The sequence below is a fragment of the Macrobrachium rosenbergii genome, chromosome 26, assembly GCF_040412425.1.
Source record: "Macrobrachium rosenbergii isolate ZJJX-2024 chromosome 26, ASM4041242v1, whole genome shotgun sequence".
NCBI lineage: Eukaryota > Metazoa > Arthropoda > Malacostraca > Decapoda > Palaemonidae > Macrobrachium > Macrobrachium rosenbergii.
The window spans coordinates 41,156,888-41,170,620 of NC_089766.1; the positions used below are offsets into that span (position 1 = coordinate 41,156,888).

A 13,733-nucleotide genomic window follows, 5' to 3' on the forward strand; every position below is an offset into this window, starting at 1 on the left:
ACCCCACCCCACCTAACATGCACCCATTCACGGCAGCACCTGGACTGACCGTCCCTGTACCTCTCACTGCACTGGGGTTCATTCAGCTCTTCCTGACGTGGGAATTGCTGGAATACCTCGTTGCAGAGACGGCGGATTACGCTCGGTACTGCCGTGAGGAGCTGCAGACGAAGTTGTTGTATCGCTGGTGGGGCTGCAACCTCACGGACATGGCACATTTTTTGGGGCTCCACATTTTTTTTGGAACGATGCCTGCTGCCGACGTCAGGCAATATTGGAGGCGGAATTTTTTTTAAGTACGCCCAATGTGCCTGGCATTATGTCCCGTGATAGTTTCCTGGCGTTGGACATGTATTTCAATGCCTTCAACCGAAGGGCCATACCCTGGAATAACCCCGACCGCCTCATCTTAGTCCGCCCAGTGTTGGACTACATTCGTGAACGGTGCCAGTTTCTCGTGGTTCCTTCCAAGAACCTTTCTTTGGATGAGGGGATGATGCCATACAAAGGGCGTCTAAGTATAAAAGTGTGCAACCCCAAGAAGCCAAAAGAATATGGTGTGAAGTTATTTTTTTATTACAGAATCCAACACTGGATACGTCGTGGACTTCTCGGTGTATTCTGGGGTCTTCTCCATGCTGCGTGACACTGTCTTCGGTCTTGTGGATCGTTTTCGTAACCAGGGATACCACCTGTTTATGGATAATTATTATAACTCGGTATCCCTAGCCCAGGAACTGCATGAAGCAGATGTGCACGTCAGTGGTACCCTTCGGTTGGTGCATGGGGCCCCGAATGTCCTCAAGAGGTTCGCTAGCCAGCCACAACATCTGGCAAGAGGAGAGACAGAGTGGCGGCGGAAGGGAGATGTCTTCGTCATCTGTTGGAAGGGGGTCCGACTCGTGCCCATGATTACGACGAGTCATGAGCCCATCCAAGAAGAGATCATTCAGGGGAAGAAGACATGTCGGCAGGGCCGAGTTACGTATGAGGAGTTTCGTGTCCAACGGCCTACTGTCATCGGGCACTACAACAGGCACATGGGAGGAGTTGATCTCTTTGATCAACTCATCCAGTATTATCCCTTCGTCAGGAGAACCAGGAGGTGAACACAGAAGCTCCTCAAATACCTCCTTCAGTTGGCCCTCCAGAATGCCTACATCCTCTACTGTGGGTACAATTCGGACGCCCGGAGGTTGTCCCACATCCAGTTTCTCGAGGTGGCTGGGAATGCCGTCATAAACTTTAATCCAGAGGAGTGAACTTCCAACACCGCCCCCCTGCCCCGAGCTCCAGATCTGCCCCGAGAGGATAGGGCAGATGTCGCTAAGAGGGCCAACCTCGGTCTTCCTGCTCCTGCCGACGCTGCCCCTGCTGCTGCCGCCCTTGATGATGCCGCCCTTGATGATGCTGCCCTTGATGATGCCGCCGCCCCTGCTGCCGCCCTCCCTCACATTCCAATGTCCTGTCGGGTAGTGGATCCTGTGTGTCGGCTGCAAGCAGGGGATCACACACTGAAGCTCCTAGAAGGGTGCAAGCAGAAACGGTGCCGGGTGTGCCATATGAATGGCAGAAGGTAGCACTTTGCAGGTTCAGGGAGTGTGACCGTAAGTACCACACTGCGGTCATATATTGGAATGCGCCTACCCGAGGGACACCGGAGGGTGCAGCGGACCGCCGAAGGGCGGCTCATCCGCAGTAAGGGCGCGCGTCTCCCTCCTCCACCTGTGCCTCATCATGTCGAGAGTAAAAAAATGCAAGACTCTTCAATGGAGGAGGGAGAAAACAAGAACAGAGCGAAGAGTCAGGATTACGAGTGAGTATTCTGCATTCATTTTATATTTAGTTTTATATTTATTACAAGTTTTTATATATCTGTATTTATTGTTGTTTTGGATATTATTTCGTTTTATGCAAAAAAATAGTTTTTCACCTGCATTCCTGTTAGTTATGTATTTTCATCAAAGAAAAAAATATAATATTATATATATGTGTATGTATGAATGTGTATATATATATTATATATATATATATCTTATATATATATATATATATATATATATATATATATATATATATATATATATATATATATATATATATATATATGTATATATATATATTATATATATATATATATATATGTATATATATATATATATATATATATATATATATATATATATATATATATATATATATATATATATATATATATATATATATATATATATATATATATATATATATATATATATATATATATATATATATATGTGTATATATATATATATATATATATATATATATATATATATATATATATATATATATATATATATATATATATATATATATATATATATATATAAAGTATTTTTTTTGTAAGCAAAAAATCTAACATTCTAGTGATGTTCAATCATTTACCTTCATTTTGCAACAAACGGGAAGTCTCTAGCACAATATTCCGATTTATGATGAATTTTCGAAAAAAACTTTTTCCTACCCTCCGTGCGCGGCAACTCCGCTGAAGATTCTAGCATTTCTTGAGTCACCTTGTCGTAATTTTCGCGCCGTTTTCTATTGGGCGTTACATAAAGTGTTATACATCAAAATGTGCGAAATTTCATTTAGAATACAACAAAAATAATTCATGGTTGTAGCTTTCATGAGTTTTTAAATATTTTCATATAAATCACGATAAGTGACAAAATTTTCACCTTCGGTCAACTTTGACTCGTACGAAATGGTCGAAAAACGCAATTGTAAGCCAAAACTCTTAAATTCTAGTAATATTCAATCATTTACCTTAATTTTGCAACTAACGGAAAGTCTCTAGCACAATATTTCCATATCTGAAGCCGCTTTTTCAAAATGATAAAAAAACTCATCTGGAGCTGCTTCTGTAAACTTTGGAATTAACTCCTGGTCTGAATTACCTTAAGTAGGTTAGACAATGTTATAGGCAACTTGGAGTGAGCTTCTATTAATTTCATCTGTCTTTCATATCTTGCTCTTTCTCTTTCTTCTTCTGCTGGTTTTTCATCTTCCCTTTCTTTTCTTTCTCTTTTCTCTCTCTGTCTTCTCTTTCTCTTTCAGCCTGCATCTTCAGATTAATCAAATTTTCTTCTACTTCTATGTGTCTAAGCTCTGGTTCTGCACCAATTTCCTCTTTCTTTTGTTCTTGCTTACTTATAAATTCTCCCTCAACTGCATTCAATCATTCTTGTGCCTCTCCTAACTCTTCATCTATTTTACCAGAGTCCATCAATGCTTGGATTGCAATACATCTGATTTGTGTCTTAATCATACCACTACACATTTTACTCCCAAATGTCACTGCTAAAGCAGTCCACTGTGCCTTAGTCATGTTGGATTCAGATAACTCTTGGATGGATGGAGCTGCTACAAATTTCTGAACATCAAACAGAGCCATTTTCTTTAAGTTACTCAACTGAATAACTCACAATATAATTAAAAAAAATAACTATGTGGTCACTGTCCTATCAAAATACATCCCTAACACCACCAGTATAAAATATAAACCAGAGTAATATTTTGTTTTGTTCCTGCGTCTCTGGGCACCATATAATATTGTCACGATGCGTACCAAGTAACTGGTTATTACACAACTAATCTCAAAATAAAAAAATATACCTCACTTCAGCCAGATACCTGAGCTCTCATAATAGCAGGAAATTATGACTGAGTACTCTAAAGGTAACAGTGATCCCTTAAAAAAATTTATTAATCACTTGAAAAATCAAACTCAGTTTATCAGAATATGTGTGAGGTATCAACAATTAAACAAGAAATATTCTAGAGTAAAAGGGCATCACTCCATCAAATAATTTTAACTGTTTCCCTGGTCCTAACTCACTTTAGCAAAACTAAAAGAACAAAACATGTTTATCACTTTGCCTTATGCACACACAATTAATCCTATTCACTGGTGGTCCATAAATGAAACAGTTTTTTTAAATATTAAATACAAAAATTTATTTTTAAATTCAAAATTCTGAAAAATTTATTACTTGAAAATAACACAAAACTTAATTAAATCTTGAATTAAATTATATAACGAAATTAATTCACAAAAACTTTAATTTATCAGGAATTTAAATTAATCAAGCAAAATTTACACTATCAAGAATTACTCAAGATTTGAAAAGAAAATCTTAATAAATGAAAATAAAATCAAGTATGCAATGTTAAATTACAAAGAAATATTTAAAATACTATGTAAATAAATGTTACATCACAAACATAAAAAAAAAACTGTGAAAATATGAAGAGACTGCAAACACAAGAGCACACAAAAATATACACAAAATATTTATCAGTAACAATTTCACTGAAGCAAAATTTCCCTAACTTATTATACCATGTTATTAATAAGTAAAATTCATGTTACCTTACAGAACCTTGTGAAAATTTTTGTAAAATCACTTACTGCAGCTGCTTTTCCACAAAACACACTTTGAATAAGGTGGCATTACAGTTCGTATACCCTTTTCCTACCCTCAGATCTCAAAAAAAAAGCTAAGGCTAACACCAGTGACCACAATATTCTATGTTAACAACTTCTCTCTTTTGAAGAGAGACAGAGGTCTCAAGAATAAGAATGAAACAGACTTCAGAATTCCAGTAGCACATGAAACAATTATATGATGTCATTAAGGCATTTTGGTTACGAGATACCAAAAGAGAAATTTCTAGAAGGAAGGTGACATCACTCCCAGCAAAACGTTTTGAATGCAATCTTACAAAGCATGATGTAACTGATCAGGACATGTATTCTTTCTCTCAAAGTGGCGTATGTGACTCGAACAATGAATGTGACAATGCGAAATCACTCGTCTTATTCTCGTAAGGGACAAATATTTTACAGAAATCTCTACACGATCGAAACATACAGCAATCAGCTAATTGTGATTGATATGTTTTATAAAAAAGACAAAAAACCGAGTTGATTTCCTGAACGAATCGGCAATTGTTATTCCAAACTGTCCTCGCGTAACCCCAAAACAAAGCCCTCTCTCTTATCTCAACTGAAGACAACTGACGTGAAACAAGTTTTCGCTGAACACACACACGTGTTGCTCATACTACATTACCATTAAAATTGTATTATCAACTCTGAATTATGCTCTTAAGTTATTTAAATCATTAGTTCCTTTGAGATTTGATGCCAAACTAAATATGACACTTCAGTAATCACTATCATTACACAACACATGATAAACAAAAGAGTAAATATATCAAAATATTGCATGATATACATATGATAAGGCAACATCTTGAAAAAATACATATATACATACATACACACACACACACATTAATATATATATATATATATATATATATATATATATATAATTATATATATATACATATATATATATATATACATATATATATATATATATATATATATATATATATATATATATATATATATATATATATATATATATGTGTGTGTGTGTGTGTGTGTGTGTGTGTGTGTGTGTAACTATAGGGTACATGAAAGCGTGTTTGAGTCATCCAGTGAGTTGTTAGTGGCTGCAATAACATTGATTCTATTCTCCAACTCAATCTACCATCCATCCACTAGCATCTAAAGATTCAGATATGCGCAGTGCAGTTTATACCAGCCTAACAAAATGAGGAAAACAGTTGTTGTATTTAAAAAAAGCTATTTTGTACTCACTAAGTCAGTCTTTTCTGTATTTGATTATTGCAGGAAAAACTTTTTTTCTGAGACTGCACCCAACTATTACGCCTAATTTGGCAACCGCCGTTTTCAGGAACTGTGCGCGGAACTTCGTTACAAAATCACTAACCGGCAACGTATGAATGGGGATATTTTTGTAACAGCTGACAATGTTCCTACATTTTGGCATTACATTATCAATTTCACTGAAAATCTTTGTAATTGCTCTGCGTAATTCCATAAGCACTGAATTAATGGAATTTTTTCTTTTGCTCGTGTACGATCCTAATTATGTCTTCTTTTGAAGAGAAATAAACATTTATCTAATTATTCAAGCTGTTTTCTGATTAGACAACACCTTTAATTTCAAATTCCAGATGCTTGTTATGCCGAATTTCTTAGGTTCTTGATGTTATACCTCCTTCAAATGTAATAGTAACAGAAATAATGCAAAACACGAATTTTTTTCAAACATCATGACGGGTGCAAAAAATACAAAAGGTGTTTTGAAAATCTTTCGGCATCTCTACGACGCATTAGTTGGCTCACTCATCATAGGGGCTCGAAAACGTTCTTTTTTAAGCAGGGGCAGTAGCAGTCGTAAGAATTCTTCATAATCATTCTGTGATGATAATAATATATTTTTTTTGTTCTAGGTCGTTACCAAAGCTCAGCCGAAGTCAGAAGGTCGTTTTGAGCCGTTGGGGAGAAATGCAATTAAGAATGAACAGTGGCCGGAAACTGAACCCCCACCTTCGCCAACAATACTTGGAGAATATGAACATGCGGCTATAAGCTCAGATGGTCAGCCATGCGCCCAGATTGCAAAGTAAGATCTTATACTTTAGATCTTTAAAATGATACTATTGTAGAATCCTGAATAGGCAGTGGAGTTCCTATACTGTAGGTGCATAACCATAACCATGGAGCCAGTCCATTTTCTGTCACTGAGTTACCTCTTCTTTCTCGCGCTCTTTGAATCACATTCACATACACAGTATAATGATTGATTTATAATTAATGAAGCTGGCGTTGCAACTCGCAATATAATAAATGGTGTAGCCTACTTCACTTTGACACACGCACGCACAAATTTAAATAATAATAATAATAATAATAATAATAATAATAATAATAATAATAATAATAATAATAATAATAATAATAATAATCTTTATTTCATCTCAGGCCCATAATCCTGTAATATACAAAGTGGAGACAATACAATACACACACCCTACATACACCAGATAAAATTATAAAAATGATCATCGGCGATGCTTTTGATAAGCGAATTACTACTGATTCCCAGTCTTGTGATCAGACTGGACATTGTTCTCCTAACAAAGATTTTTAAAAACTATCCAGGCAGTTTTCTACGAAATCTGCGTGGCAGAGTGGTAGCGAGGAGTGCTGCTGAGGCGTTTAAGAATGTCATTGTGAACAACAGTGATACGTCTCATGGCCTCTCGGGTCTAGTTCGTCCAAAGGGGACACCCATTTATGCTGTAGCAGTACGAGCGGACGAGCTGCAGGTTTCGTGTCGGTGACAAAAGCCAAACCTTGCACTCATGTTGCCTGTCGCACGTAGTTTACGACGCCTCTGTTCTATGTCTGCCGCATCTTTTAGGTCGTCCGTGATGACGTGGCCCAAAAACGGAAATTCATGCACGAATTCTAGACAATTTCCGACGAAAATTGTGATTTTGCAATGTGCTTAAGCGATCTCGGGAGCAGCAACATGCACTGGGTCTTGGTTTCGTAGTATAGGATATCAAATTCCTCTGCATATCCGTGGCAAGTGTCGATTAGTCGCTGGAGACCTTGCACTGAAGGGCAAACCAGAACAATATCGTCGACATAACAGAGCTTGTTTATTGTTATTTCGTTCATAAATAGTGCATCCGAGTGAGTTCAGTTTGACATTCATGGCATCTATTTACATATGAAACAGATATGCGGAGAGAATTCCCACTTGCAGGAGCCCTTTCAGAGAGCTGAAGTTGTCTGACTATTAATATGTGACCCCATTTGGCAAAGAAGAATTGCTATGTGGAGAACTTGTAATATAGGCTAAAATGCCGGTTAAATATAAAGGTGTGCCTATTTTAAGCAGCTTTAGGGAGAGCTTCAGGTAGTTTACTCTATCAAATGCGTTTCCCACATCTACAAACATATGAATACGGGAGAGGCTGATGACAGGTAATAGTTCAACAGTTCTCTCAGGATGCAGATGCAGGTGTTGGTGGAGTGGTTGGCTTTAAATCCGAAATAGTTGTCAGTAGTGTGTAGAAAAGGGAGAAGTCTCACTAGAAGAACTGACTCAAGTATCTTTGATGCAATTGTAGTAGTAATTGCAATCTGGCGATAATTGCCAGGGTCAGCTGCGTCTTTTAGTTTGTTTATGATTAATAGTATTGAGTGAACTAAGAGTAGGGAGCCAGGGAGGAACTGGTGAATTATGCATGCAGCGAATAGGGCAGCTAGCAGAATATAAACTGTCGGTGAAATGAAATTGAATGTTATCGGTAAGGAGGCTGTCTACTTCCCTTCGGGAGTCTTGATCATTTATGCAATTCAGAATAGCGCTGAAGTGACCACCCCACATTCTCGCGATACCCTCGACGCCGACGGCTTCTCCTACTCTCTGTGATAGCTTTTAATTTTGGGATTTAGGAATTGGATGTCATTCCAAAGGCGAGGGCAATCGCCAGATTCTAAATTTCTAGCCATTGCTTCTGCTCTTAACTGTTTTTCATTTACTCTGCAGCGCTTAAGAAGAAGTTTGAACTGCGCTCTCGCCTGTCTCATTAGGAATGCAAAGTGTCCTTCCTTTGTGCTACCATTTTGCTTCCACAATAAGACCATTTCTCGTGAATATGCATACAGGGCTTTAACCAAGTCATTCCAGCCAGGTATGTTACGATAGTTACCTTGCCAAATATAAAGGTATTCCTGCTGAGGCAAGCAGAGTGGGTTTTATATTCGAATAGAATTCTTTCAGATCCCTCCTGTGGTGGTCATTTCTGCATTTTGGGTTAATTCAAAGTATAGTGTCTGTTGGTTGAACTGCTGAACGCAACATAGTATCTGTGGTCACCCTAAAGGATCTGGTTTTCTGGTGGTTTTCAAACTCCCAGCCAACAGCAGGTAGGTGATCAGTTAGGGGGTTCACGGTGGGGAGGAATGGGGTACTGAATGACCCGTGTTAGGGATGTGATCGTAGCCTGTTGCAAGATCGTAGGGAATGTTGCAGGTCACGACTGAATCATAAAGGCATGAAGATGTGATGCAGTTGTCCAGCCAGGAGGTTGTAATTGTGTCCGTTCTGTTTTGTAGCTTAGGAAGAGGGAGGGAGGAGCATTGCATTGCTAATTTGGAGAGCATGATTTTGACAGAAGCAAGTAAGTTAGTCACAGATGTCAAGGTCATGTGGCCATATAAGCATTTCTCGCAATGGTTCCTCTGAAATTTTTGCAGAATATGTTTAGGAAAGGAATGTTCTGCTTGAGGCCAAAAATATTTAATGTGTCTGGACTTTTCTCCACCAATTCCTGCCCTTGCTCTAGATTACCCAAGGCTGTGGTACAGGCTGCTGCATTCTGGTACAGATACACTTTATGATAGAGTATCTGATCCAAAGGCAATGGCCTGAGGATAAGACTCCTGCCATCCATCCTCCACTAAAACAAAGGGATGCAAAGACCTGACTGTTATGAGGGCTTTTTGTGATAATATTTATCTACCCGTGTAAAACCCCTCTGTATCAGGAGATACAGGTTCTTATAGACCTTTCTTAGTGCTTAGTGCTCATACCAACACTTCAAACTCTGACACAGGGCTGTATCACCTCCTGCACCATTAAGCTTTTCGTAGTGGCACGCACCCTATGCTGCTGAATAATGGCATAAGATGAGTAGCAAGGTGTATCATACGATAATCATTATTTCGCTCCATATTTGAAAGAATTTTACAGGAAATTGTTAAAATCACTTGAATGGCCCATAAAGGACTATATGGCAACTCACATCTCAGCTCGGGAAGAAAGAATAATCTGATTTGAGATTTCGTGGAGGAATGTACTACACCTTCCTGTCACAGTAAACGTCATATTTCTTTGTCCATAAATATAATCAGTGATTGTTGCTGGTTTTATTTCTTATCTTTTACGATAGTTTGTCAGCTGTAATTGTAATTTTGCAAAGTACAAAAAAAAAATGATTTGAAAGAGCGTGTATAACTCACTCAAAGGTACTACTGTACAGTACATCTCATCCCAGTACATCTCGTAAATATTATTTATCCCCAAATATACTCCGGGATTGTTACTGATTTTAGTTCTTATCTTTTTTTATATTATGTGAGCTATAATTGTCATTTTACAAAATAAAGCAAAAAAAAAATATTATAGGGAACTTGTACAAGTGTTTTGGAGAAGAGGCCCCACACAAGATTGGAAATATTTACTTTTAACTTCCCGTGGAAGGTACAGAACATTTTTTAGAACTTTTTTTCTTATACTATGTGCATATCCATGTCTTCCTCTTTCCGGTGATTTTTTTTTTTTTTTTTAATTGGCCGACCTTAAAGTTTGCCCAGTCTTGGGGTATCATTAACGAATAGAATTTAGCCCTGCCTGTAAGGGTTAAGTGTCAGGCTGTATTGGAGGTTACAAGAGCTCTCTCCCTGCTCATACTTGTCTGGGAAGCCTAGATTTTCTCAGGCTAATACTGCCTCTACAAATTTGCAAACCTTTAACTACTTAGTTAACAAGCTTCAGTAAATGCACTTCTGTTATAAGAGGAAATTTTGAAACTAGGACAATGCGGTTTATTTTAAGGATGACAATTTTTCATTGTGCCTTTAAGCTGCCCTGTGCTAGTTTTTCATTTATTCCTGCATGTATGGTGTTGGATGCATCCAATTTTTCTTGAAGCATGTTTCTATCACATTTTTTGATACTCATTATTGGAAACACCTGAAATGATTCAATCTAAATCCCCACTGAATGTACTTCATGTGCGTGACTGAAATGGATGAACATGACTGAGCATTTATAGAACTCAATACAGTCATCTCTGCGATTCAAAAGCTTTTACTGTTTGTGGGCATAGCATGAAAAGATACGCAAAATTGAGTATCATCATTTCTTAACATGGTGTCAATGAAAAGAAGGCAATCACAAGACTCAACCACGAAACTAAAGAATGATTTTTGCAGGAATTTCGATCCTGTTTTTCATTTTGATTCCTGAAGTACACAATGGTGCCATCCATAAATTTGGCATAGGTGACTGGTTTTGTTTGCACTACCAGAAAAAAGCAGTGTCACCACTGAACCTGTAGACCTTTTCTCAAATAACACTAATTGCTGATTGCTATTACTCCAATAAAATCTTAGTCATGTTAATCTGAGGTAACTGAGCTTTTGCACACTGTAGTGCATTAAGTGCAACCCACGGAAAATTTTATTATATGAGCTACCTCCCCACAAATAATGGCTATCAAGGCAGTGTGATAGTGGACTGTATCAAGAGAAAAACTTTTCATGACTGCAAAGACACTAGCACCAAATAACACCCAAAGAGGTATAGCACTTCTTAAAAGGCACGAGGAAAAATACTTAAAATGGCGAATGCAAGGATTTAGTGCAAACCAAGCTTGTTTGGTTGGCTAGATCCTATAGGATATCCCTTGTAGGGGGAACATAACCATTGATGTTGTTATGTACACAGGCATTCTGTGGGAACTTGGAACCAGATAGCTTGGATGGTCTGGGTGAATTCCGTCTGGTTACAGTGTTATTGACAGCTTGTCACTCCTGATCTGGTTGGACAATTATTGCCGCCATGGAGAGAAGGGCAAATTTCCGCTGTCGCTCTACTTGAGGATTATCTGTGGAAAGAGCTTAGATGAATAATGTTTCTTGAGGTAAACATAGATGATGGGTTTCATGTTCCCCAAGGGTTTAGCACACTTTGGTTAATGAAAGGATGAAGGGATGGCCAACAAAGGTCACGATTTCTTACATTCTGACAGCCATGTATCTCAAAAACATGTGTTATAATTTAGTTCTTTGTAACTGTTGTGTTATGTTATTTCAAAATTAACAATAATACCTTTGGCAAAATCTGACATTCAAATATACATACATACATACATATATAATCAGTAAGCTACAAACGTCCTTTAATATCCAATTCGCTCTACCTCGGAAATAATATATTTTCATATATGTTACCGAAGGGGAATTTTTTAGTTGATAATAAGTTCGTCGTCCCGTGGGCTCGAACCAGTGAGCCCACGGGACGACGAACTTATTATCAACTAAAAAATTCCCCTTCGGTAACATATATGAAAATATATTATTTCGCTGGTTCGAGCCCACGGGACGACGAACTTATTATCAACTAAAAAATTCCCCTTCGGTAACATATATGAAAATATATTATTTCCGAGGTGGAGCGAATTGGATATTAAAGGACGTTTGTAGCTTACTGATTGTATATGAATCACGGTGATGTGATAAAAAGTCACATACATATATATATTATATATATATATATATTAGCGCGAAGGTGGACCATGGAAACGTACTCATCTCAACATAATTCTTTATTTCCAACGTTTCGTAATAAAAAGCTTTATTACATCATCAGGGAATCTGTTAAATAATGAATAAAATTACTTTAAAAAATTCATAAAATTCTTCACAGTTAGAATACAATATAATAAAAACGAAAAAACAAAAAAAGACATAAATGCAAAATCAAAGACCGCTAACCAACCTTATACCAAGAAGGCAGAAGTCAGAATGCTTAAATAAAAAGTTAACTCAGGTACAGCTGAGTGGAGGAGGTCTGGGTATTTAAGTGGGGAACCAGTTGTTTAATAAATAATGATTCCAGGATAGGCAGCTCGCATGCATTGGTTGTTTGGCCTATGATACAGAAATCGTTTCTATCAATATATGTTTTACAAATTTTCGAATGGTTTCTTATGCTTGAATGCTCGGGATAAATGGACGGGCACTGGATTCGCTGGATGGGCGTCTGTGTCGTGGGATCGAGACTCGGCAGTGCCCGTCCATTTATCACTTATAAATTCCCCTTCGGTGATAATTCCCCATCGGGGATATTCCCGAGGTAGCGTGGATTTGATATTAAGCGATATTTGTAGCTTCATGATGTATATATATAAATCACGGTGTGATAAAAAAATATCATAAAAAGAGCTGAGTGTTCCAAACGTACCAATGAACTATCATGGTCGAGGTGGGTTAATGCCGAAGCCAGTACAATTTCCAGCTCTCGACGGGTAAATAAAGTACACCAGACTCAGCGTTAACTTATACCTCTCTTGATAGCTCAGTGGTTAGCGTCGACTGGATTCGCTGGATGCGCGTCTGTGTCATGGGATCGAGACTCGGCAGTGCCCGTCCATTTATCACTTATAAATTCTCCTTCGGTGATAATTCCCCATCGGGGATATTCCCGAGGTAGCGTGGATTTGATATTAAGTGATATTTGTAGCTTCATGATGTATATATATAAATCACGGTGTGATAAAAAAATGTCATAAAAAGAACTGTGTGTTCCAAACGTACCAATGAACTATCATGGTCGAGGTGGGTTAATGACGCAGCTAGTACAATTTCCCGCTCTCGACGGGTAAATAAAGTACACCAGACTCGGCGTTAACTTATACCTCTCTTGATAGCTCAGTGGTTAGCGTCGACTGGATTCGCTGGATGCGCATCTGTGTCCTGGGATCGAGATTCGGCAGTGCCCGTCCATTTATCACTTATAAATTCCCCTTCTGTGATAATTCCCCATCGGGGATATTCCCGAGGTAGCGTGGATTTGATATTAAGCGATATTTGTAGCTTCATGATGTATATATATAAATCACGGTGTGATAAAAAAATGTCATAAAAAGAGCTGCGTGTTCCAAATGTACCAATGAACTATCATGGTCGAGGTGGGTTAATGCCGAAGCTAGTACAATTTCCCGCT

General features: G+C 37.9%; 1 protein-coding gene across 3 annotated transcripts in view; it reads left to right on the plus strand.

Moving 5' to 3' along the window:
- Positions 1–13,733, plus strand: part of LOC136853137 (scoloptoxin SSD14-like) — a 342,771-nt gene that overhangs the window by 222,836 nt on the left and 106,202 nt on the right. For all 3 annotated transcript variants that reach the window (XM_067128438.1, XM_067128439.1, XM_067128440.1), the window contains one exon: positions 6,376–6,548. In XM_067128438.1, the coding sequence (XP_066984539.1) occupies positions 6,376–6,548 (173 nt within the window). The remainder of the gene's footprint in view (positions 1–6,375; positions 6,549–13,733) is intronic.